The 18,160-nt window shown below is 54.5% G+C and overlaps 1 protein-coding gene across 7 annotated transcripts in view; it reads right to left on the reverse strand.

The window, feature by feature from the left end:
* ARHGEF18 (Rho/Rac guanine nucleotide exchange factor 18) overlaps positions 1 to 18,160 on the reverse strand; it is a 104,093-nt gene that overhangs the window by 81,914 nt on the left and 4,019 nt on the right. The window contains exon 1 of one of the 7 annotated variants that reach the window (XM_075123109.1): positions 11,827 to 12,176. The exons of 5 other annotated variants lie outside the window; for them this stretch is intronic. Coding sequence is in view for 1 of the 2 variants with exons in the window: in XM_075123108.1 (XP_074979209.1) it covers positions 6,888 to 6,963 (76 nt within the window). In the remaining variant the exon portion in view is untranslated. Of the gene's footprint in view, positions 1 to 6,887; positions 7,012 to 11,826; positions 12,177 to 18,160 lie in introns of those variants that run through there. One more of the 7 variants, XM_075123108.1, reaches the window with a different exon arrangement.

Genomic DNA, 18,160 nt, shown 5'->3' on the forward strand with positions numbered 1-18,160 from the left:
CATGCAATGATGTAGCTATTTGATGGCTGTTAACCTTTCCTTCCTGAATCTTAAGAATTCAGTGTTCCTTCCAGAGACTTCAAATTATAATTGCTACCAATCAGCAAGTGTCTGGCAATATGCATTTTTAATTTTATTTTTTTCCCATATGTATTGATTGATTCATATGAGAGAAAAAATCCTAAAAGATTACACTGAAATCCCACATAACAGACTTTTGAACTGAATCTATTACTTATGGGCTATCAGCATAAACACCCCCATTAAAATGTTCCAGGATTTCTAAAACCTTTTGTTTGCTCTGTCACAGGGCTGTGCTGGACTATTTAGTAGGTAGCAGGAGGAGCGGAGGTGACATCTCACACTTCGTCACGTCACAAATCTAAATCAAGCTGGCTGGCTACAGCACAGACATTGGGCTGCGATTAAATAGGCAGGTAGTTGGATGCCCCATGTGACAAAAGCCATTGAGAGACTCCTGACAGACAGGGTTAGACACGGAAGTAGACCCTCACATGGACCTGGATTGCATTCGCCCTTTTGGCCACAGCATCGCATTGGGAGCTCATCTTTGGGTGATTATCCGCCCCAAGTCTTTTTCACAGTGACTGGCCTCTGTGCCAGATACGCCACTTGCAGGAGGGACTGCTAAGCTGCCAGTGCCCAAGGGGATGGAAGCAAGTTCTGTTTTCATAATGAGAGCTGCCTAGAACAAGGGAAGAAAAACGAAGCCTCTTGTTTGTGCCTCCTTTGAAACAGGGGACCTTCTCTGAAAGTGAATGGGCAGGGCCCCACAGGTAGCCAGCTGCAGGGACCAGGCAGTCACTGCAAACTGACATGTGTTTTGCTTCCACACCGATGTGGGTGATACCTCCGAGTCACATGGGTCGAAGTTAAACCAATGAAGTGTTTTCCTCTAACAGCAGGAGTCACGTCCTGCCTGCCGGAGCCACTCCAGAAAGAGGCCCATCGCTCCTGTACAAGGCGGCCTTCAATCTTCAGTGCTGAAGTGGAACCCTGGAATGGAACCAGCACCCTTGGAATCCTGGAAAACATTCAGCTTGTTCTTCTCGTGCCATCCCGGGGCTGGGGATCTGGACAGAGACACAGACTGCAGCCAACGTAACTTCTCCACCCCACAGCACAACATAGATCCTCTCTGGGCATTGCAGACACCCTGTTCAACACTCGATAAATCAGTCCTGCAGACCAACCCCCATAAACTTCATAACACAGCCCCGCACAGCAAGGCATCATTACTCAGCAGCATATAGAGCGCAGAGCTATAGGGCTGGGAGACCATTTTAGGCAATGTGTGCACAGCCAGACATGACAAATTAAACCCCACGCTACCTTTGCAGTGACTCCTTTCTAGCTAGTACCATGGAGAGGGACGAGGTGAAGGGGTAGCCAAGTAGCAAAGCCATCCGCACACTCCCCAGCAAACCCTCCCAGGAGCCAAAGACTAAGGAAACAAGAGGAGCCTTGTCTGATGCCCTGAAGGTCAGACTGGCTTCATCCAACTGCCAGGAGAAGCAAATGCCCTGAGCCAGTGCAGACTGTGGACCACGGGTGTCATGTCACATCAACCATGTTCATCTAATCCAGCGGTTCACAACCTGGGCGCCACAGCCCCCTGGGGGTCCGTGAGCAGGTTTCAGGGGGTCTGCCAAGCAGGGCCAGCGTTAGACTGGCTGGGGCCCAGGGCAGAAATCCCAAGCCAGAGCCTCACCACGGCGGGGCTGAAAACCAGTAGTTGTAGCATAGGTGGGCCATGGAGTCTTTATAGCATGTTGAGGGAGTGCGGGGGGGCTCAGCAAGAAAAAGGGTGAGAACCCCGATCTAATCCATGTAACACAAGCAGCCCCGAGAGTCCCTCCCAGGACAGTTTCCTACTAAGCCAGCACCGCTATCAGCCACACCCAATTGGTCGCGATGCGTAACAGATTGACACGCGGTCAGGCGCACCACATTCGCAAACCAGCCTCCGAAATTGCATTCCCACATTTTGGCTGGGCAGACTGGTGTGCACACAAGAACCAGCTGGGCGAGACCAATCCACACTTGCGCAGAGCAGCCACTCAGCAACTGCTGAGGAGATCCGTCGTCCTTTGCTGAGCGGGAGGGGTTTCCTGGCCCCAAGGAAGCCCCCAAGTAGCCTGGCAGGAACCCAGAGGCAGGATTCCCCTCCTACCCCTTCCTGACTCCAACAGCACAAGTGAGAGCAGGACAGGCCCAGGTGGGACTGAGTGACCCTGGAGCAACAGTGCGGGGCAGGACTAAGACACGTGCCTGCCAAGCACAGGAGTGGACTGGGTGGCAAGGAGCATCCACAGTGCCACTCTGGGAGAGTTGGACAAGTCCATGGCCCTGCACGGGGCAGGAGGCGCCGCATTAGGCTCCCCGCACTCAACAGCACTCTGAGTAGGAACCTGCAGCCTCTGGGCTCAGCGCAGTCGCCAGCCCTGTGCCATGTCTATACTGCGGGCCCTCTCATGGTACCGCTACCAGGCTGAAGTTGTGCTCCTGTCGTGTCGATGCGACAGAGGGTTTTCCTCTCTGAGGCAGAAGAATCTTTCCATCAACCTGGCTGTGTTGTCAGGGGGGCTTAGGTCACAAAACGTGTCTCCTCCCTGCGAGCCATAGCTCAGGCCATCTAATTTTGAAGCATAGACCAGGCCTTGGGCTCTGTGTGTTTTGCTCCTTTGTAAAAGATGCAGGCTCCTCGGGGCAGGCAGGCCCAATGCGGCAACAGCTGGAGCGGTGGGGAATCGGATAGACACCTCCGGCACTCAGCAGCAGCTCGCACCTTTGCTCAGCCGGAGGCTGGAGATGAGATGACAGAGTGACGCTCTCAAGAGCATTCACTGTTTGCTTAAGGAAACATTAAGCAGATTAGGACTGTGGTTGCTTAATGCGCCTCTGGCTGGGAACCATAAAAGGGTACTGCTGCAGCGAGCGAGCGCCTGGCCGTGGAATCCCCAGAGCGAGTTTGTGGGGAAATGGTCTCTGAGTTCCCTAGGACTGGAAAGGGCCCCACCAGCAGCCTGGGAGCCTGGTTTGATTTAAGGCTCAGCCACAGCTTGGCTTCATGGCCGGCACCCGGTACCATAGCGTAGCTCCTGCACAGATAGAAGGGAAGGAACATGCAGCACGACAGGACAGTTCGGGACCTGTGTAAATGCACAGCAGGTAGGAGAGGACAGGCCTGTGACCTGGGTGAATCTGCCCCCAGGTCCCAAAGGACAGGACAACACTGGAGCCTCTTCCACTCTGAGCCACTGGCTCAGGCTATCTCCCTGCGCCCCTCAGCCCCTAGGGCTGGCCGAGGCCAGGAGTGTCCCGTCTCCGGGGGCACGCAGAAAGGCATGCAGGCCTGTAGCCCCTCTCTGGATCTGATGATATCGAGACAGGCTGAGCAGGTTCCACGCCATTAAAGCAGAGTCTGGGTGTAAGTACCAGGAAAACCCCACCACAAGCGGTTAAATCCCCACCACCACGAAGGATTAAAGCCCAGTCAGTGCAGCTCTTGCTGCTGCCTCTGACAAACTAGTCCCTGGTTCTTTGCAGCCTGGACTACCAGGTGAATCCAATGTGAACGCTGCACCTGCCTAGTGGTTAGAGCAAGACAGACTGTCAGGGTGTATCCCCAGCTCTGCCACTGACTCACTATATGACCTTGGGCAAGACATTTCCCCCTAGCTGGGCCTCAGTTTCCCCCCACTCAACAGCGTGCAGGGTTTTGTGGGGCTCAGTGAATGAGTGAGGGAACCGTCTGGGGAGGAAACATGCTGGAGAAAAATCAAGAGCGCACATTCCGTATGCACAGCTCAGGGTCTCCACATCTCAGGCATTCTCCCCACTTTCTTTTTTCTAAAAGGCAACACCAGACACTGTGAAGAAAGGCAGAGCTACCACACCGTAGCTTTCCACGAGGCAGGAATGGCTGGGTCCCTGGACTCCTGGACACTTATAACACTTATAACAGCAGCAAGTTTAAGGGAGAAAAAGAACTATCAAGAAGCCACCTTCTGGCCCCAAAGCCAACCCTTTACGGGCTGGCTCTCCGGATTATTAGCGCTACAGACTAAGACAGCTATAGAGTGCACAATAAACCTGCCGCGCCGGGGGCTCTGAATGAGTGTGACCCCTTGGTGCGTGTGCCAATCCCATGCGTGAGCAGCCCTTCGCTGTGGCAGAGAGCAGCTCATGAGGGCTGGGCCGGGAGAGTGGAGACAAGCTGTCTGACTCTAACAGTAACTTGCAGCCATACACTGGGGAGTCTCCAGCCGTTCCTCCAAGCTGTGCCCAGGCCTGGCTGTTGGGCTCAGGCAGGGCCAGCTGACTGCTAAGGAAACAAACGCACACACACGTTAGGGAGACAGGCAGCAGGAGGTCCCGGTTGGGTTCCCTCTGGTCCCTCCTGGGCGCCAGGGCAACATGGTTCCTGGCTGTATATTTGCTAGGTCTTTGTCCAGTTTAGTTTAAATTCTTCCAAGCATTGGAATTCCCCCCAGAGATGATTACCCAGCAGGATCCATCTGAGCGAGCTCCAGTCTCCGTTTCCCCATCACGGAGGGGTGTAGCCCCACATAGCACCCTCGGGACCTCCCCCTCCCCGTAGGAATCACTCTTCACGCAGTGGGCCCAGGGCCAAGTGACATATGCTCAGCTTCTTCCTCTTTCCCCTAAATCAGCCTGCTGGGTGCTGTACTCTAGCTTCCTTCAGCAAACACCCCCATGTCGTCATAGGTTCCAGACCCTTTCTGACCGCGCTGGGTCAGGATTTCCGTCAGCAACTGCTACTGTTGAACCAGTTTGTTTTCCAGGCACGTGTGCTTGCTCCATTCGTGCTGCTGAACCAAACACCCGCTGTCCATTTTCTGAGGCTGGTAGCTGCTTCACCTGCCCTACTCTGCTCCAGGCTTGAGAGACCCAGAAGACAACCCAGTGCCCTTTCCTCCTCTCACTCCTTGACACAAATCCCCTGCTCCCTCCCCACAGGCCAGCCGTCAACCACGTGGGGGCAGCCGCTGGGCAGGGGGCAGAGAGGAGCAAAGTGCTGGCTTTGTTCTTTAAACCAGCTCCACTTCGACTACGAACTTGCCAGGGTCCTGCTGAGAAAGGCTCCCAGAGAATCTCACGGGGGTATTCAGCTCCAGGGCACAGGAGATGTGCTTGGGAGAGGCTGTGTATGTAACCCTGGCTCCCGAGTTCCCCAGTAGCTAGGGTCTGACACCGATGCGGTTAACAGGCGGTCCCCACTAGATGAGCGCTTAGAGCCCACACCACATGGCTCATGAAGGATTTGTGTGCAGGGACTTCTCTCATTCACCAGCTGGCGCGCGCACGAGTCCTTTGTGACACGCCAGAGACGGCGGCACGTCGGTGGTGGATGGTGTGAGCCCAGTACCGTTTGTGTCTGTCACACTGATAAAGCACCTTGAAAGGTCCCAGATAACTTGCGGGGAGGGAAGTGGGGGATTCAGATGCATTTTGAGCGTCCGGTTCCTCTGCTGTTGGCCCAGAAAAAGGGCATCTCCAGCCGCAGCACAGACCTGCAGGGCAGAGCTGAGCTACAGCTGAACATCCTGTGCACATGCCACAAATGGACAATCTGTTCGAGGCAGTGCTGTGTTGTGTGCAGAACCTACAGTGCTGCAGGAGGGAGGCTGGTGTGAGACAGACACTCTCCAGCCCAATGCATAGGGGCCACTTAGTACCATGACATTGCTACAAGGGAGATTTGCTTCATTTGGAAATTAGCAAAATTCAGCTCTCATCAGCTGCCTCAAATCTCCCTGCGCCCCAGCCAGCTGCCAGAGCACATCCAGGTTTGGAAAGGGTTAGCCTGAATCAGCCTTTTGCGAGCCTAGTCCCGTGTCAATTTCTGCTTCCTGCCCAGAATGAATTTCCATGTGTCCCTCAGTTTGAGTCTCAGATCCACCCTGTATCCAAGGCTCATCCACTCAGGAGAGGGGAGTGCTGGGGGAAAAGGCAGGCAGGTATGTGGGGAGAATGGAGCCAGGTGAAAAGGAGGGGGAGGAGCAGGCTGAGAGCTCTGACATCGCAGGTAAAAATACCTGGAAGCATCAGAGCAGCATGGCAGTTGCACACTGTAAATATTCACTGGGGAAATGATGTCTGCATGCGACAAGTCAAGCCCCAAGTGACTGCGAAATTCATGCTCCTCAGGCCTCTGGCTCTAGCTCAGCCAATAGCAACACAACGTTTTCAGAGAAAGTTATGCAGTGTTTGGGGGCTGAGGACCCCAATACCAGAATCGGTCTCCTCTGTCACCACTCACTAACACTGCTGGTCTTTGATTAACAAAGGGCCTTACTCAGTACTGTGTGGCGCGCCATGTTCCCCAAATCACAGGCTGCTCCTGTCAAGTGTTGAGGCTTTGTTAGCCCACAAGTTCCAGGGGGTCTCCTTGAAAGCACAAGATTCAGCCCCTTTGCACACATGGCTCTGGGAGCTGAGCTCTCAGCATGACATAACCTGCAGCGCTGCCAGAAGTTCACCTGGAGACAGCTGCCTCTATAAACTTTAAGTTCTCCAGTCCTCTGGGAGCAATGAATCAAGTTCATTATCAAACCAGAAGACTGATATTTAACCAATTACCCAGCTGCTAAAAGCACTTAAGGTGCCCTGAAGAGAAGATTAAAGGGAAGGAAAAGCATGAACAAATACTTATGCAGCATCCCCTCCGGCAAGAAAAGTCTCGTTTCTAAACAAACATAAGCCTCTCTGCCAAAGCAAGTCAAACTCCGCTAGCTCCCAGCTTGCTCTGGGTCTGGGTGTCTGCACTGCTCTGCAGCAGTTACCCAGGACCACAGAGCAGGGCTCCAACAGGCATCCAGGGCCCACGAGTGGGATGTTACCTCGCTTAAAGGACCATCTCTTCATCCAGCGCTTTGAGAACGATGGCCAGGAGTGGTTTAGCAGCGAGTCTGCCATCGGGGAGCCTTCTGAGCCCCGTTAGGGGATAAAACCCAAGCGGAAGACAACGATGCAGTCGCTGGAAGTCAGAGCACAGCACGGTCTGAGGCAGCTCTGCAGACTCCAGCCCAGGAGCTGCCAAGAGGGGGGAGTGGAGAAGCCAAGTGTTTTGTCAAAAGTATCAGCTGATAGAAGAGGCAGCCAGAGGGAAATTCTTGAGCTTTATATCTCCCACCTGCACAAAGGAGCCGTGCACACTTCCTGCAGCAGTGAGTGCAGGCAGGATGGGGACATCTAGGATGACAGCTCTGCTCCCTAAGCACCAAGCACTACTCACTGGATTGAAACTAAATATAAAAACAAGCTATTAGCACATTGGTAACTTTCCCCTGGCTGGCAAATAGCTCCCCATTCCACTCCTGGTCACGATGATGATAGCCTGCCAAATCCATCAGCCACTCAATCAGCGCTGCAGGGTCCCGAGTACTCATGCCATGGAAACACCGGATGAACACCACGTGCACACGGGCCTGGCATTTACGGCTTTGGCTGGCAGCGTATCCAAGTGCAAAGGCAGAGCCTGAGTGAGTTCCACGGGGCAGGCCTGGGAAGCTGTCCCTCTGATAAGCCAGCAGCTCTGGGAAGCTCTGCAGCAAACCCACCAACAGCAGGGAGAAACTGCCCCTGGAACAGACTTGTCTCCAGCTCATTTTCCCCACAGCATCTGATCAGGCTAAGGAGGGCCCCCATCGTCAAGCTGCTTCAGATGGAATAAGAGACCTGACCCATCACCCAAAATTTGAGTGGACCCCTTGACTCTGTGCCTGTAACTCAGCCTGCTTCTCCCCACCTCTCCATCCCAGCTGATGCCCCAAAATTTTAGCCCAACCCCTTGGCCCTGTGGCAAGGCTGGAAAAGCAGAGCTCTAGCCATGGGAAGCCTGCCTGAGCTCTAGGCCAGTGGGTCTCAACCTTTCCAGACTACTGTACCCCCTTCAGGAATCTGATTTGTCTTGCGTACCCCACTTAAAAACTACTTGTTTACAAAATCAGACATACAAAAGTGTCACAGCCACACTACTACTGAACAGTGGTTGGCTCTCTCATTTTTACCATGTAATTATAAAATAAATCAAACGCAATATAAATATTGTACTTACGTTTCAGTGCATAGTATATAGAGCAGTATAAACTAGTCATTGTCTGTATGAAATTTTAGTTTGTACTGACTTTGCCAGTGCTTTTTATGTAGCCTGTTGTAAGATACGGCAAATATCTAGATAAGTTGATGTCTCCCCTGGAAGACCTCCGGGGCATACCTCCCAGGGTACCCCTAACCCTGGTTGAGTACCACTCATCTAGGCCGAGTCTGCTCCCTACAGCTAGGCTCACTACTTCTCAGGTCTCGCTTATGTGGCCGACTCTTTACAAAGTAGAGGACAGGCTGCCTGGGGTGAAAAGACCCTGTCCCTGGCCAGGCCCTGCTCTCAGGCTGGTCTCCCCCAAAGCCCACTTCCCCAGGAGATGCCTTGTGGGAGGCTGTCATAAACATACAGCTAAAGGAGCATAAAATCCCTCCTTTACCTGTAAGGGGTTAAGAAGCTCAAATAACCTCGTTGGCACCTGACCAAAAGGACCAATAAGGGAAGAAGATCCTTTCAAATCTATGGGGGGAGGTTTTGTTTGTGCTCTTTTTGGTTGTGCTCTCTTGGGACAGAGAGAGGGACCAGGCAGGAAAAAACCCTCTCCTAAAACCCTACCTGAAATAAGCATCTAAGTTTACAAAAACTGTAAGTAAAGCAAGGAAATGCATTAGATAATCTTTTGTTTTAGCTTGTGAATTTTCCCTGTGCTAAGAGGGAGGTTTATTCCTGTTTTTTGTACCCTTAAGGTTTTGCCTAGAGGGGAATCCTCTGTGTTTTAAATCTTACTACCTTGTAAAATTACCTTCCATCCTGATTTTACAGAGGTGCTTCTTTTACTTTTTTCTTTATAATAAAATTCTGCTTTTAAGAACCTGATTGGTTTTTAATATCCTAAAAACCCAAGGGTCTGGTCTGCACTCACCTTGTTTACCTATTTGGTTAGTATATTATTCTCAAGCCTCCCCAGGAAAGGGGGTGAAGGGGCTTGGGGGGATATTTTGGGGAAACAGGAACTCCAAGTGGTCCTTTTCCTGAATCTTTGTCTAACTCACTTGGTGGTGGCAGCGATACCGTCCAAGGACAAGGAAGAATTTGTGCCTTGGGGAAGTTTTTAACCTAAGCTGGTAGAAATAAGCTTAGGGAGTCTTTCATATGGGTCCCCACATCTGCACCCCAGAGTTCACAATGGGGAGGGAACCTTGACAGAGACCTTGCTAACCTAAGCCTGTGGAGCAGCAGGCACTGGCTTCTGGAGTCTCCTCAGCCACCAGCTCTGAGCATTTCCCTCCCCAGCCACAGCCAGAGGAGAGAGCAGAGCGGGAAGAGCAGGACAGAGCCCAGAACAGAGAGAGCATTGCCTCAGCTGGGAACGGCCTGGGAGAGAATTGCCTGCACTGTAGAGAGCCGCGCTCAGGGCTGTTTTGACCCCTGGACCGGAGAGCACTCCCCACCCAGGCCCAAGGCCCATGACAGGATCACTTGAATCAGTGAGGGACCAGAGGGACTCATAAGGGCTCCCGTCCTCTCTCACACCAGGCAACAGGCTCCAGAGTCCACAGACATTTCTCATGGCTCCAGGCAGACGCCAGTGGAGCCTAGATGAGCCCTCTTGCTCATCCTGCCACCGGGCGCAGCTTCCAGCCGGGCCCTCTCTCCCGCCGCCACAGCATCAGTCCAGGCCTTGTCCCGCCAGTCTGCCGAGCGAGGCCCCGAGGCAGCTAGCAGGGTGTGGCTGCAGCAGGAGCCGGGGGGCTCCTGGCTCTGACCCCAATTCACTGTGTGACTGGGGGTCAGTCACTCCCTGGGCCCGTCTCCACTGCCCCTCCCTAGATCACGGGGCTGGTGACACCACCCCGTAGGGGACGAGGTCATTTGCGCTAGCAACATGCCCTGACGCCAGTCCCTGCGCGAGGCTCCAGCTGCCGGACTGCACAGGGCCCAAAGGGCTGGGTCCAGATTGTCATCTGGGTTCCAGGCCAGCTTCTCCTCCAGAATCCCAGCCATGGCTCCAGGGCCCTGTCCTCCCTCAATGCTGCGGGTGGGTGGAGTCCTTCAGGCGCCATGGGGCAGCCCCACAACCTTCTCCTGTCCCAGCCCGTGGCCTGCAGAGCGCAGAGGCCCCTTGCTCCTCCTCTGCTTCGCCACAGTCAGACCAACACCAGCCTCCACCGCTCCTGGAGTGGGGGGCCATGCACGCAGGCCGATGCTGACAGTCCAGCCATCACCCCAGGGAAGAGCCGGGAAGAGCTGACGGTAGCTCCCCTGGGTGTGCTGCCCCCGAGCTGAGGAGCCCAAGGGCTCTGGTGATGCCGGAGGCACTGGGTGCCTGGGGCCTGGCAGCCCTGCCCCTCACCGCTGGAGCGGGTGGGAGGAGAGCTGGTGCCTGGGACTCCTGATGAAGTTACGTCCGCGGGCACCTGGGAGCAGCACAAAAGCCCCTCGCCTCAGCTTGGGGGCAGGCGCCTTGGCCAGGGAGAACAGGGGTGGGAGGAGGAGGCGGCGCAGGGTCAGGGCCTGTCTGCAGCCAGACGGCTACCGTGGGAAGCAGGAAGCTGGAGTCACAAGATGCCCAGTTGCCCAATGGGGGGATGACGGGGCCACCCACGTCAGGGTTTCCTGCTGTGTCGCGGGCCTCCGCGCGGTTGGACGGGCAGTGCTGCCACCTGGTGGCTGGCACGGGCGCCATCACCTCATCTCACGCCCAGGCCGGCGGCCCTGGGCAGCTGGGGCAGGCTCCTGCCTGCACGGGGGCAGGCTCCTGCCTGCACGCTGCGGACCGAGCGGGGCTTGCGGGTCACTGTGAGACAGAGGGAGAATATGGCCGGCATGAGAGAGAGTGTCCAGCGAAGGGCAACAAAAATGATTAGGGGTCTGGAACACATGAGTTATGAGGAGAGGCTGAGGGAGCTGGGATTGTTTAGCCTGCAGAAGAGAAGAATGAGGGGGGATTTGATAGCTGCTTTCAACTACCTGAAAGGGGGTTCCAAAGAGGATGGCTCTAGACTGTTCTCAATGGTATCAGATGACAGAACGAGGAGTAATGGTCTCAAGCTGCAGTGGGGGAGGTTTAGATTGGATATTAGGAAAAACTTTTTCACTAAGAGGGTGGTGAAACACTGGAATGCGTTACCTAGGGAGGTGGTAGAATCTCCTTCCTTAGAGGTTTTTAAGGTCAGGCTTGACAAAGCCCTGGCTGGGATGATTTAACTGGGAATTGGTCCTGCTTTGAGCAGGGGGTTGGACTAGATGACCTTCTGGGGTCCCTTCCAACCCTTATATTCTATGATTCTATGTTTCACCACTCCCAGGAGCCAGGGGCAGCTGCAGCATGTGCCCAACCCCCAGCTCCCTCTGCCGCCCCGCTGTGCTGTGACCCCTCTCACCAACACCAGAAACTTCTCAACCTGCGGCCAAGAGCATCTTCCCCGGCCCAGTGCTACCGGATGCCTCAGCTCCCTCCACAGACTGGGGCAGAGGGGAGGCCTCAAGTTACAGCCACTGCCCTCAACCTCTCCCATTACCCCACACATCCCCCTCTAGGCCCAGAGCCCTGCATCCCAGGGGCCTTTGGGCCAGTCCTTGCAGCAAGGCAGCGGGGGGGTGAGGGAGAGTTACAAAAGCCCATGACCCAGCCCTTTTGGCCGGGAGCTAGTCGGTTCTCCCACCAGCCATTGCAACAATCAAACAACGACCCAGGGCCTGGGAGCCGGGGGTGGAGGTTGTACAGCGGGACTTACCCAGGACGTGGGAGGCCTCTCCTCAGCACACTGTGGCAGCAGTCTCTCACCAGCCCATGCCCTGGGCTTCTCCGCCCGGTATCGGGACAAGACACAGCATCAAGGCTCATCTCAGAAGTGACAGCAGCCGCTGACTCAGTCCTCTTGCCACTTCCCCTTTCCTGAGTCACACACAAACCCGCCCCTCCTGGCCTGCGATTTGCCCAGACCAAGGTAGCTTAGTTGCTTGCAGACACCTGCAGTGACCCTGCTGGGTGACATGGACAGGAGAGGCCCAGAAGCAACCCAGGGCCACCCAGGCTGGCAGCTCACAGCACAGCCCGAGTCGGCAGTGGATGTGCAGCCAGCAACTGCCACAAATGGCTTCCTGTTCCGCTCAAAGAGAAACCGCTTTGCACTTGCCTGTGCACAAGTGCTCAGCATCCCACCTCCCTCCAGCACTCCTAGGGAGTGGCAAGGCTCCTAGGGGAGGTTGCCTAATACTTTCCAGGATCCAGCCTTGTGCCCTTTTTACCGGCGCGCTCCTCTGCCACTGTGGTTTGCTGCCAGGCCCTGCGCATGGCCTGCCAGAAGCCCTGCGCAGCACTACAGGGATGCATGAAAGCGAACAGGAGATGAGCCGGGTCCCAGCATCACAGGGGCAGAGGTGGGATGATGGGATAGAGCCATGCTGCAGCACGCAGTGCAGCAACTGGCACTGGCTAATGGAGACCGACACCAGCAGGACAGACCCTCCTCTGCTCTCCAGGCAGGAGGGGGAGTCGGATGCTACAAGACTCTTTCCTTGTCTGGGCACCTGGCTGGCGCCAAGCCCGAGCGCACCCACCGCTCCTGTGAGAGCTCTAGCTGAAGGGCTGACCTGCTCCCTCCCTCTGGCAGTGGGTCCCAGGAGAGAAAGTAGGGGTGTCTCCTCGCTACCGGCACCCCTGTCCAGCTGGCTTAGCTCTGGGCCCTGCAAGTCCTGGGACGTGCTGCCACACGCAGGTTTCTGGATCAGAGTCACCAAAGGGCAGGATGTCAGGATGCTTCCTGACACATCCTTGCAGCCTAACTGGTGTGAGCATTGTTTCATGCTGTGGCAAGCACAATCCAGCCCAGCCCTAACCAGAGCAAGAGTTGCTCACCCGCCAGTTACTGAGACCGTGGCTTCGGCAGTGCTTGGAACAGCTATTACCCTGGGCTCCAGGAAACCACAAGAGTGAATAGGAATCAAGGTTTTAATTCCTCTGCTGCAAGACCCAGATAAGCATCTGAGATCAGACGGTCCCACACTGGGCAGGGTGCCCCAGCCTCGCGGGAGGCGACTCACCCTCAGATCAAGTGAGGAAGGGACATTGCCTTCTGGCTGCATAGCACCTGGCAAGCTGCTGGCACTACTATATATAAACAACCACCCTGCAGTGAGAGAGGCAGGGAACGGAGAGCCCTACCATGCCCTGGCCTTTTGCTGGGACAGTGTTTTCCAAATACAGTTTGTTGGATTTTCTTAGGCCAAACACAGTCACCTTCCCTCTCTCCCATCCCCACCTGCCTAGCATCAGCCGCCTGCCATGCACCTGCTCCAGGCCCAGGCCACTGGGGAGAGTGGTCCTCCAGACCTCACGACTCCAGCGTGCACACCTCACACCACAGGGTCCTGGTCCAGAACTGGGGGTGTTACACGCTACTTTGCTGTATTAGAAGCAGGGAGAGGGCGCATCGGCTCTACAAGCCAGGTGCCATTAGCCTCCTGCTCCCTGCTGTGCATTTACTGCCCGCTTCCAGCACCCACCTCCCACTCCTGCCCAACCTAGGCAAGCTCAGCCACAGCCGCTTTCACAGTTCAGAGGCATCTGACCCAAACCTCGAGGGAGCTGAGCAGCTGCTCTGAGGGGACACTGGCTGGAATGATACCCAAGGAAGTCTAATGGTGGCTAGTGCTTTATGCTCTGCCCTTGGGGAACTTCAAAGATTTGTCCCTCCAGGCTCTGGGATCCCCACATGGCCACAGAGCTCTCCCTTTCCCTCAGAGCCCCATGTGCAGTGTGGAGCCCCAGCCGTCAGTGGGTACTGCAGGTCTGTGTTTAGAAAAGGACAGCTTGCCATCCGTTAATCCTTTGCAGATAGGGCTGAGTGAAAATACCTTGCCCCATCCTCTCCAGCCTGCAGCTAGACAGTCAAGCAGTTCCACATATTCAGCTTAGGTCCACGTTGACCCTGAAAGCTAACAATGACAATTTAAAACCTCTGCATCATTAATTAATGCACAGATAGTAATTTCAGAAGAAGTGGCAAAGAATCCTGTGGCACCTTACAAATTAGCAGACGTATTGGAGCACAAGCTTTTGTGGGTGAAGACCCATTTCGTCGGATTTCAGAAGAAGACATCTGGATTCTGTGGGCACTCACCATGTGCTACCAGCGTGTACCTCTGCTGGCCCCACCTAAATACATTTGGAAAAGCCCTTCTCATTCCTTGCAGACAGCTAGTTAAGCGTGTGTGTTTTAAAAGTGAGGGGCAGGAATGTGTTTGTGGAGCCATCTGCTGCAGATGTTTGCAGGATTAACGCCACAGGCTGAGCATGGTGCCCAGGGCCCCTGCGAGCTACAGAAGCCTCTTACCAGAATGCAGTTCCTTGTAACACATTGAAACAGGAAGCCTTGACAAGCACTGTCCTTTTCATAGGATCATAGAAGATTAGGGTTGGAAGAGACCTCAGGAGGTCATCTAGTGCAACCCCCTGCTCAAAGCAGGACCAACCCCAACTAAATCATCCCAACCAGGGCTTTGTCATGCCGGGCCTTAAAAACCTCTAAGGATGGAGATTCCACCACCTCCCTAGGTAACCCATTCCAGTGCTTCACCACCCTCCTAGTGAAATAGTTTTTCCTAATATCCAACCTAAACCTCCCCCACTGCAACTTGAGACTATGGCTCCTTGTTCTGTCATCTGGCACCACTGAGAACAGCCAAGCTCCATCCTCTTTGGAACCCCCCTTCAGGTAGTTGAAGGCGGCTAGCAAATCCCCCCTCACTCTTCTCTTCTGCAGACTAAATAATCCAGTTCCCTCAGCCTCTTCTCATAAATCATGTGCCCCAGCCCCCTAATCATTGTCATTGCCCTCCGCTGGACTCTTTCCAATTTGTCCACATCCTTCTTGTGGTGTGGGCTCCAAAACTGGATGCAATACTCCAGGTGTGGCCTCACCAGTGCTGAATAGAGGGGAATAATCACTTCCCTCGGTCTGCTGGCAACGCTCCTACTAATGCAGCCCAGTATACCGTTAGCCTTCTTGGCAACAAGGGCACACTGCTGACTCATATCCAGCTTCTCGTCCACTGTAATCCACTGTAATCTGCCAAACTGCCGCTGAGCCAGTCAGTCCCCAGCCTGTAGCAGTGCATATGATTCTTCTGCTACAACGAGCCCCCACAAAGACAAAGCAGGGAATCCTGGGCACAGAGAGCAGCAGGAGGCTGAGGGTTGCATGCCCTGGACAAGATCTGCTCACTATGGGCACGTTCAGGAGATTAATGGATGTTTTTTCATTGCAACCAACCTGCTGGCGGAGCTGCAGCCCATCTGGACCCATCTTGTTCTAAAGGGTAAATATTTTCACTAGGGCCCTGCCTCCCAAGCCAGGAATGTAGCATCTCCATAATATGCCACCGCCCCACAATGCAACCCCCTTACCTACAACACTGGCCAGCACTGGTGCCGCTTGGTGGGGGCAGCACCAGCGCAGACAGAGCACAGGTGTCGGAACCAGGGGTGCAGGGGGCTGCCGCACCCCCTGGCTCGAGGTGGTTTCCATCATAGCCAGGGTTTACTGTTTAGTTCAATGGCTCCCAGCACCCCCACTGTACCAATTGTTCCAGCACCCCATGCCAGAGTTGTTTCTAGTGTGATCTCAGCTTGCTGGGAGCAGCCAGAACTCCAGGGACAATGGCTAGGAGGCCGGCACCTCTCGTCACAGTGGGGAATTCCTCAGGAAAGGCCAGCCTAGGCACTGCAGTAGCCAGATCTGCAGGCCGCCTGCGGAGTCCCTCGTGCATTAATCATGTGTTTGAAGACCTTGTGCAAGAGGCTCTGTAGCGCTGAATCCATGATGCCCCGGAACCAAGCCAGACGCTGGTTATATTCCAGGCAGAGTCTCAACAAGAAGAAAGAGGATTTCACCAGGACTGACATATCTGTGTTTGTGTCTAGTGCCTCCCTGAATTCCCATTAACGAGAGATGGGCCTGAACTGAAACCTGGGACCCAAAGACTCCTAAACTCAAGAGGAAATCCCCAGCTAGATACAAACTTCTAACCCAGCTCCTGTTTGACACCGAAGACCCTGACAGTTTGGATCTGAACTCTGTGGCTGAGGCCCAGAAGGCTGGTTTGCCTTTCTCAGTCCTGGGAGACGTGTGCACACCAGACGCCGGGGTCCTGACTGACTTTAGCAGTCAGTCAGATCACGCTGCTGTCGTATTTTAAGGAATATATGGAAGAGTTTGAAAAGTGTCTGCGCTATTTCAAGCACTTTAATGTGAGTTCTGTATCAGGGACCATTTCCTGGTGCCTGTAGCCCAGACTTGCAGCCAGCTGCCAGTACTCCAAGAGGCTTCTCCCTCTATTGTTAGAGGCACTAGATGGCATCACTACAGCACGGAGATCATTCAGCCCTTTACTCTCTCTCCACGTGCATCCCTGGCAGATTCCAGCACGGGCGGATGAGGGAAACACTGATAAAATGCAACAAGCTGCCCCATGTTTCGTAACAGTACAAAGTGAACAGCAGCCTTTGGGGATAGGAGCCAAGTGCTCTGTGGGCCAGGGCAGTGTAAGCCAAGACACAGCCAAGACTGTCACAACTGCAAGTGCAGAGATTGTGATCTGGGACTGGGGACATTCAGAGCAGCAGCACCGATTACGTAACACTAACCGCTGAAGCGGAATCACGTTCTGGAGAGCGAAGCTCCAAAACAGGCCATGCAATGACACAACGTGACACAGGCTCTCAGTACTAACAAAGGAACCTGGCACGGCCAGCGATGGGCAAGGCAGGAGAGTGCAGTGAGGGGCTTGGGCAGCAAGGAGCACACAGAGAGGCTCTGCCCTGGGCAGGAAGGACTGGGGAGCACCGGCCATGGTGGGGCCTGAAAGCCAGGTCTGCCATTGGGCCCCCTGCAGGGATGAGTGGGCCTGGCTCTGACAGCATGACAGATTTGTGGTGCTCAGCAGCCAGACCGTGGGACTAGGAAGACGGAGAGCATTATGCTTGAAGCATTTAGCACTGTGATCCCACAGAACCTCAGCCCGCCATCAGCAAGCCCACCGACATGGTGTTTAAATGGACCAGGCCTGGGCAGAGCAGGAAGGGCCAACCACAAATCTGAGCATGCGGCCAGGAGAGGGGGTCCAAAGGTACTTCCTGTAGGTGGCTGATGTTGCAGCTACCAGGTACTGCAGTTCCTAGCATTGATCAGACCAGCTGACTGGACCTGGAGCCAGAATACAGGTGGCCCTAGGAACTGCTGATCTGGGCTGATGCGTGTCACTCTGTGGGACACCGGCACATTTTCCCATCCGTCTGGGAACAGCCCCTAGAAACAAACAGCTGCCAGCAGAAGTGCCCTGCGCCACCCCCAAGGATTAGAACTCACTCCAGAAGAGGAGAGCAAGAAAAGCAGCCTCCAAATGAACAGCGCTGCACCCTGCCATGGGGGCAGCTACCCCTCAGTCATGGGCTGATCATTTGAAGAGATTCCCAGTTCCCAGGGCCAGCCAACATCTGCGGCATGTCAGGAGTGAGGTCCCTCTGGGCGAGCCAGCAGTTTTAGCTGGGAGCTGATCATGTTCCAGACTGGACCTTGCAGTGCATTGTACAAGCATGAGCTGGGGACAGAACTAGAGCAGCAGGGGGAAGGGGCAGGTCAGCTGCTGCCTGACACTCACACCTGTTCTGAAAGGAGTTCACAGTTAGCCAGGCTTCCTGCCTGCATGGTAAGGTCCCGTCTCAGACAAGGCAGGGTGGGCCCTGTCTGCTCTTCAGTTGCTACCTTGGCTTATGGTACAAGGGCAAGAGGACAGTCAATGAAGTGTAAATAACTCATAAAAGGTCTCACTTTGTTTCTTTACATCATGCACAATTAGCTCTGGAACTCATTGCCACGGGATCTTGCTGAGTTCAAGAGCTTAGCAGGATTCAGAAGAAAATGAGCCTTCTTTTGGGGATAATGAGACTATCCACAGATACATAACTGGACAGAATCTTGTAAGGACAAACAGTCCTGGCCTTGGAGCATAAGCAAGCTTCTAACAGGATTTCAGGAGACCCTTTCCACAGCAGGCTGCTCTATAATT

Source organism: Caretta caretta, chromosome 25 (assembly GCF_965140235.1).
Source record: "Caretta caretta isolate rCarCar2 chromosome 25, rCarCar1.hap1, whole genome shotgun sequence".
Classification (NCBI taxonomy): domain Eukaryota; kingdom Metazoa; phylum Chordata; order Testudines; family Cheloniidae; genus Caretta; species Caretta caretta.